General features: G+C 49.7%; 1 protein-coding gene across 1 annotated transcript; it reads left to right on the top strand.

Annotated features, from left to right (window-relative positions):
- The first annotated feature begins 4,616 nt into the window (after positions 1–4,616).
- On the top strand, positions 4,617–6,955 carry Ankrd33 (ankyrin repeat domain 33). The gene is made up of 5 exons (XM_071609185.1): positions 4,617–4,737; positions 4,899–5,039; positions 5,518–5,539; positions 5,930–5,967; positions 6,063–6,955. Exons 1-5 carry the CDS (start codon positions 4,617–4,619, stop codon positions 6,779–6,781), a joined length of 1,041 nt encoding a protein of 346 aa, XP_071465286.1. The 3' UTR covers positions 6,782–6,955.
- The last annotated feature ends 350 nt before the right edge of the window (positions 6,956–7,305 follow it).

Raw genomic sequence — 7,305 nt, 5'->3', positions numbered from 1 at the left:
GGAGCCAACTGACAATGGACTGAAATCTCTGAAGCCATGAGCCAAAATAAATCATTTTTTTCCTATAAGTTGATTTCCTCAGATATTTTGTCATGGTAGTAGAAAGCTGCTAGCATTTCACTGGTCAAAATTGTATTACATGTTCACACCTAACTAAAAGGTGACTAGAAAGAAGGGGAATTGGGAGATGTCTGACCTCATCTACTAGATACCATCTGACTTCTGCGTAGAGGCCCATAGTGTGCATTCACCACATTTTACTGAGATGGCTTGAGGGGTAGAAGCTTTTTTTTCCCCCCTCCCTCAAGCCTCTTCCTCTGGGATTATTTTTTATTTTACTTTTTTTCTACTTAATGCTTTTTATTAGTTCATTAGAGTTATACATAACATTAGGATTCATTTTGACATAATTACAAAAGCATGGAATATAATTTGCTGCAATTGTGTCCCGATGACTTCCCCTTTCCATTCCCTCCTCCACCCCCTGTTCCCTTGCCTCTACTCTACTGATCTTTCTTCTATTTATTTAGAGGGTTTTTTTTTTTTTTCCCATTAGTGCATCATGGATATATGTAAAGGTAAAATTCACTGTGGTATACTCACGTATGTACATAGGAAAGGTTTTTTTTGTTTGTTTGTTTTGGTACCAGAGATTGAACTCAGGGGTCCTTGACTACTGAGCCACATCCCAATCCCATTTTTGTAATTTATCTAGAGACAGGGTCTCACTGAGTTGCTTAGCACCTCACTTTTGCTGAGGCTGGCTTTGAACTCAAGATCCTCCTCTCTCAGCCTCCCGAGCCACTGGGATTACAGGCGTGTGCCACTGCCTGGCCATAGGAAAGTTTGATCAGATGTGTTCCACCATTCCTGCCTTTTGCCATCTCCCCCCCATTATCCCCTTCCTCTGGTCCACTGAGCTCTCTTCTATTTTCATGGCACCCCGTCACATCTTGAGGTGTATCAGCTATCTTGTGATTAAAAGGAAAAGTAAGAGCAAGCCATGACATCTAGTTGCTTAACACTAACAGCTTAATATCCCTGAACGTTTTTATCTTGCGTGAAAAATAAGCCCCTATTTTTTCTTCTTTCTTTCTTTTTTTCCCCTGGGCCTGAGGATTCAATTACTTACTTACTTAATTAATTAATTAATTAATGGTGTTAGGAAACTGGGGGTTGAACATACAAGGTTTTACCACTGAGCTACACCCCCAGCCCTTTTATTTCGAGACAGTCTCCCTTGCTTAGGGCCTCACTAAGTTTCTGAGGCTGACCTGGAACCTGTGATCCTCCTGCTTCAACCTCTGGAGCAGTGAGTAGCTGGGATCACAGGCATGAACCACCACACTCAGCTAAAACCCTGTTGCTTAAGCCATGCATGTCAGAGTTCACTTGCAGACAAAAGAAATGAATCTGGCTAAGTTTAAGCAGAAAGGATTGGGAAAGCAAGCTCTGTGTAGGGAGCAACTTCTGGCTTTGAGAGTCACATGAGCCTGTGATGAGAAAACAACAGTCCCTACTACAGGAAGCTGATGAATCAGGAAGCTACTCACCAGAGCCCGCCTGCTGCTGTCATGATTTGTGACAGCAAAGCGGATGTCCCAAGCTATGTTGCTCTGTTCCAAATTTATGTCTTGCACAAGAGCAGAACCTAAACCACAGATTCCTTGTTCAAGAGAACCTGGGAAGTGCTGTTTTAGCTTTCTAGCTCCTGTAGTTTCGAAGAAACCCTAAAAGCAGCTTTGGATTGATGTTAAGCAATCAGCCCACTACAGACAGCTTTTGGTTCCTCACAACCAAACACACTCCTAACTGCTACGCTACACAGCAAGCAACAAGGATAGGTTTTTAGTTTGTTTATTTGTTTTTTGCATTACTGGGATTGAGCCTAGGCACCTACTCTACCACTGAGCTGCATCCTCAGGCCTTTTACATTTTATTTTGAGATAGGGTCTCACCAGGTTGCTGAGGCTAACCTTGAACTTGCAGTCCTCCTGCTTCTGCCTCCCAATTAGCTGGGATTATAGGCATGGGTAAGAACAGATCTTAAAACAAGGTACTGAGTGAGACAAACAAAAAGAGCTCTGTAGTACCATTCTTAATGTTAGTTAAAAACAGATACACAAATCCAAACTAACTTTTTCAAAACAAATGTATATTTTCTTGTTTTTTGGTAATGCAAATTGAACCGAGGAGCACTTTACCATCCAGCCATATCCCCGGCTCTTTTTAATTTTTGAGACAGGGTCTCACTAAATTGCTTAGGTTGACTTTGAACTTTCGATCCTCCTGCTTCAGCCTCCTGGCTGGTGGGAATTACAGATATGACACCACTATACTCAACTTTGTGTTTTTTTAAATTTTGAGACAGGATCCTGCTAAATTGTGGAGTCTAGCTTGAACTTGTGATCCTCCTTCTTCAGCCTCCCAAGTCACTGGGATTACATGCTTTTGCCACACACCCTGCTGAAATGTACATTTTTAAGGATATATAAGTGCCAATTGGTAAGGGGAGGAGGAAAAATTGGAACCAGGACCAAGGATGAAAGGGAAACAAAGAAAAACAAAAAAAGAAAGCAGTGAAAGTGATACAAACAGGGGGATATAATTGGCTCAATTTTCTACATCAGATGTCTAATTCGTTAAATTTAATATTAATTTAAATAATTTAACAACAACCTATTATTGCATTAATAATTTAACTTAAAATTTCACATTTAATTTACCACATCAAAACTAATCCATTAAATTTAACACATCATAAATTCTATACTTCTTTATTTCTTTTTGTGGTACCGAGGATTGAACCCAGGGATCCTTAACCACTGAGCCACATCCTCAGCCCTTTTTTATATTTTATTTAGAGACAGGGTCTCACTAAATTAGAGCCTTACTAAATTGCTGAGGCTGGCTTTGAACTCTTGATCCTCCTGCCTCAGCCTCCTGAGCCACTGGGATTACAGGCTTGCACTACTGCCCCTGGCAAGTTCTATATTTTGCGTGTGAGGGTCGGGGGGCAGATACTGGGGATTGAACATAGGGCACTGTAATACTGTTACATCCCCAGCCCTTTTTATTTTTGAATCAGGGTCTCACTGATCACTGAGGCTGGCCTCTAATTCACAATTCTGCCTCAGCCTCCAGAGTGGCTGGGATTACAGGAGTGCTCCATGGTACCTGGCTATAATCTATACTTAACTGGACAATTCTTTATTCCTTGATTTCCCCAAAACCTAAAAGAAAGAAAGAAAGAAAGAAAGGAAGGAAGGAAGGAAGAAAGAAAGAAAAAGAAAGAAAGAAAGAAAGAAAGGGAAAGAAAGAAAGAGAAAGTCAGTCCAGGTGACTTCTGAAGACCCCCACTCCAAGTGCTCCTCAGAGTCCCAACCCTATTTAATGGGATACCTGCACTCATACACTCTCCTGCCACCACCCCCTCCCTAATCTACTCCATCAAAGGGGAGGGACTTCAGGCCTAGACCCCACAACCTTTCCATCTTCAAAAGCTCTGTCTTGGAGGCATTCAGTTGGCGCAGAAGGCTGAAGGTGAGCGCATCTGGTCCGTGCCAGTCCTACTCTGGGCAGCCGCCCCCACCTCGCCCCAGGTAGGAGGAGCTGCCCTGGAGCGACTCGGCCTGGCAGGTTCTTGGGGCGGATCTTGGATGGCTAAGACAGAGCACCTGCCCCTCCAGGTCCCCAATCCCTTCCTAACCCGCTTGACCCAGCTCAGCCCTGAGGTGTTTGCAGCAGCTCTTTCTGAGAAAGTCCAGCCAGCCATCTGTTATCTGCATTGCTTCCTGGGGAGGGACAGTCCCTCCAGCCACTCCAGAGACCTAGTGAGTGTGCTCCTACGCATCTGGGAAGTGCTCCTGGGCCCCAGGCTGTGCCACAGCAGTGACCACCTCCTGAGGACCCTCAGAGCCCCAGGTAAGAGAAAAAAAGACAGACCCCTGCCCTGAACCTCACTGACACCCTGTCCTCTGCTGGATCCCCAGCCACCCGGTGCTTGTCCTTTGTCCTCCACCTGGTGCATGGGCGAGACCCCTGCAGGAGAAAGGCCTTCCCTGGGGAGAGGGTTGCAGCTGGGGGACCATCCCTCGGATTCAGGGAGACTCTGCTCTTCTCCCTTCTGCCATAGCTGCTGCCAACCGCATGAGGAAGGACTTGTCTTCTGGCCCCAGACTGGAGGAGGAGGGTCTGCCATTGCCGGGGGAAGGTGGCCATGTCTGAGGCACCATCCTGCCCCAGCAAGGGCACCGCAACCCCAGGCTGCAAGCTGGGGGCCCTGTACCGGGCCTGTGTCCACAACGACCCCACCCAGCTCCAGGCCAAGCTGGATGTTGGGGTCTCCCCAGAGGAGGCCACCCAAGTGGACAGCAATGGGAGGGTGAGGAGCTCCAGGTGCTTGCCAGGGCAGCTGGGGGCAGGGGGCTTGGTATCCCCCCACATCACCCTGGTCAGCCTCTGAGAGAGTTTTGGGGCAATCCCCACTGCCTGGAGGAAGAGGGTGGGTGAGGGTGGACTTCACAGGGTTTGGGACAGGCTCTGGACAGATGTGGGGGACAAGGGAGACCCTGAAGGAAAGCAGGGCTGAGCTGTCCTGCCCCCAGACAGGCCTCATGGTCGCCTGCTACCACGGCTTCTCGAGTGTCGTTGCCCTGCTCAGTCGCTGTCCTTTCCTCGATGTGAACCATCAGGACAAAGAAGGGAACACGGCCCTCATGCTGGCTGCCCAAGCAGGTGCGAGGCTGCTGACCCCCACCCTTCACCAGCCATCAGGGCCACAGCCCCACATTTGGTGCACAAGGTCCACGCCAGGCTTTGTGGCGTCTGGTGCAGGGTGGTTTGGGAATCTTGTCACCCCTTGCTTTGAAGCCAAGCTCCACCTCTGTGCCCTGCAGGCCACGCTTCTCTGGTGAGTCTCCTGCTCAACTACTACGCGGGCCTGGACCTAGAGCGCCGGGACCAGCGGGGACTCACAGCACTGATGAAGGCTGCCATGAGGAACCGATCGGAGTGTGTGGCTGCCCTCCTCATGGCAGGTGCAGGGGGCCTGGACTGGATGTGTGACCTCCAGTCCCTCCGGAAGCCTCCCCACCAGACGTTAATTCCGCCATCATTTAGTTGCAAAGAGGAGAGGGGTGGAGATGGAGGGTCAATCTAGGCCAACTTCCTGGAGGAGGGGAGCTTGCTGTGGGCTTCTCACAATGAACAAAACCAAGCTATTGACAGCTCTGTTTATGGAGATCTCAGGAAGAAAAGTTTGGGAGAATAACCTAGATCAGCTGTAAAACCCCAAACCCAAAAGGGCTGGTATCTAGAACCACACTCTTGGGTTCTGGTCTTCGCCCTGCTGCTGACTGAGTGACCCAAGGCAGGTGGCCTTCCTTTCTGGACCTCACCATCATGAGGGTGCTGGCCTTGTCTAAAATGACCTTCAACTCTGGCAAGCCTGGCCCCTAGGAGACGCATGATGTGGCCTTTGAGGCTGGTAGCCAAGTGGAATTAGGGGGTGGTGAGGCCCTTGTGATTGTGGGCCCTTGTTATTCCTGGAGGTGGGGCTGCCCTCTGCTGGTCACTCCGGGGGATACGCGCCTCCAGCTTTTCCCTTCCCTCACCCTGGCTTTGGGATGAGACAGGAGGGAGATCCACAGCCTCCTTTGTCTCAGAGTGACTGCTTCTCTCCCACCCCCAGGATGGAGGGGTGTGCTGGTGAAGAAACAAACCAGGAGAGGGGACCAGCAGAACCTGACCCCACATGCCTCCCCAAGAGGGTGCGGGCCTCTGCCTGGGCTGAGCAACCATCTTCTACTCCTCAGCTCAGCCTCTTGGATTCCAGAGGCTGTTATTCGGCTCTGGGTTGAAGACACCAATAGTTCTCAGAAGTCCTTTCCCTGTCTGGACTTCAGTCTCTTCATCTCTTTCGAACAAGAAGTAGCAATTGCAGGCTGGGACTCTCTGGTTTTGAATCTAACACAAATCAGTCCTGGGGCTCAAGCCTCTGCTCTTCTGCAAGTCCCACCATTCCTTCTCCCACCCACTTGTCACTCTGTGCATCTTCCTAGGTGCTGACCTGACCTCTGTGGATCCTGTTCGGGGCAAGACTGCCCTGGAGTGGGCCTTGTTGACTGACAGCTTCGACACGGTGCAGAGGATCCGGCAGCTGCTGCAGAGGCCCCGAGTAGAGCAACTGAGCCAGCATTACCAGCTCGAGTGGCCGGCCTTGCCAGGGCTCGTGGCCCAGGCGCAAGCCCAGGCCCAGGTTGCTCCCTCCTTCCTAGAAAGATTGCAGTCCACCCTGAGCTTCTCCTTTGCCCAGTCTCCTCAGGAGGGGGGTGTTCTGGACCACCTTGTGACCATCACTACGGGCCTGGCCAGTCCCTTCCTCGCCACTGCCTGCCACACACTGTGTCCTGACTACCCACCTGCACTCGGCACCCGAAGCAAGTCTGTGCCAGAACTGCTAGGTACTGCCCCACCTCCTCCTCCAGTACCCCAGCCCCCCCAGGAAGTACCTGGCCCCAGGGTCTTTGTTCCCTACCAGAGCCCTCAGGGCATGTTCTCTCAGTGGCTGCAGCCCAGGAGTAGTACTAGCACTAGGTCCCAAGTTCCCAAGATCCTCCTCTCCAAGGCACCCTCAGCCCCTAGACAATACAAGTTTATGTCCAAGTCTTCAGGGCATAATAACCTGGTCCTTCCTCTCTGGCGATACCAGGAGCTCAGGTTGGAGAGGAAGAGGCAGGAGGAGGCAAGGTTGGCACAGGATCAGGGGAAGATGGGCTAGGCCAGGATAGGAGCAGGTAATTAGGCCTTTTTCTATGCTGCATTCTTGCCTAGAGATACTTCTGCCCCCCCATCCACCTCTACCTAAGTCCTAAGTAAAATGGTTTCCAACCTATGTACAAAGTTGTTATAGCACTGTATGTAATAGCAGAGTAGAACTAACCTAAGTGTCCATCAATAGGGGATTGGCTAACATTTGGGGGCGGATTACTATATTCTGTGCAATGCATTACAAAGCTAGAGTAAGGAAGTTCTTTATGTCCTGATATTGAAACAAACTGAATTTGGCCCCAATCTGAATTGGGAACAACTTTCTCCTTCTGAGAATGGAGACTGAAGGGCTGCCTCCCTGCCCCCTCCTTGGCCTGACAGATGCTAAGAAGCTGAGAGGCAAGACAGCTCTCTCCCGGTCCTGTGTAGCACAGGCTAACAAAATCTATATATGTACATTTCCTGCCTTTTGTCTCACTTCCCTACTGCTACTGCTTCTCCTTTAAAGCTCTGTTCACGTTCAGGGATTTCAAA

The sequence above is a fragment of the Marmota flaviventris genome, chromosome 3, assembly GCF_047511675.1.
Source record: "Marmota flaviventris isolate mMarFla1 chromosome 3, mMarFla1.hap1, whole genome shotgun sequence".
Lineage (NCBI taxonomy): Eukaryota > Metazoa > Chordata > Mammalia > Rodentia > Sciuridae > Marmota > Marmota flaviventris.
This window is presented reverse-complemented; position numbering and strand designations above follow the sequence as displayed.

Coding starts and splice junctions, on each gene's coding strand:
- Ankrd33 (XM_071609185.1), top strand. CDS start 4,617: ATGGTCGCCTGCTACCACGGCTTCTCGAGTGTCGTTGCCCTGCTCAGT. Junction 5,040..5,517: donor GGCTGCCCTCCTCATGGCAG/GTGCAGGGGGCC, acceptor GGGGGTGGTGAG/GCCCTTGTGATTGTGGGCCC. Junction 5,540..5,929: donor CCTTGTGATTGTGGGCCCTT/GTTATTCCTGGA, acceptor CTTTCGAACAAG/AAGTAGCAATTGCAGGCTGG.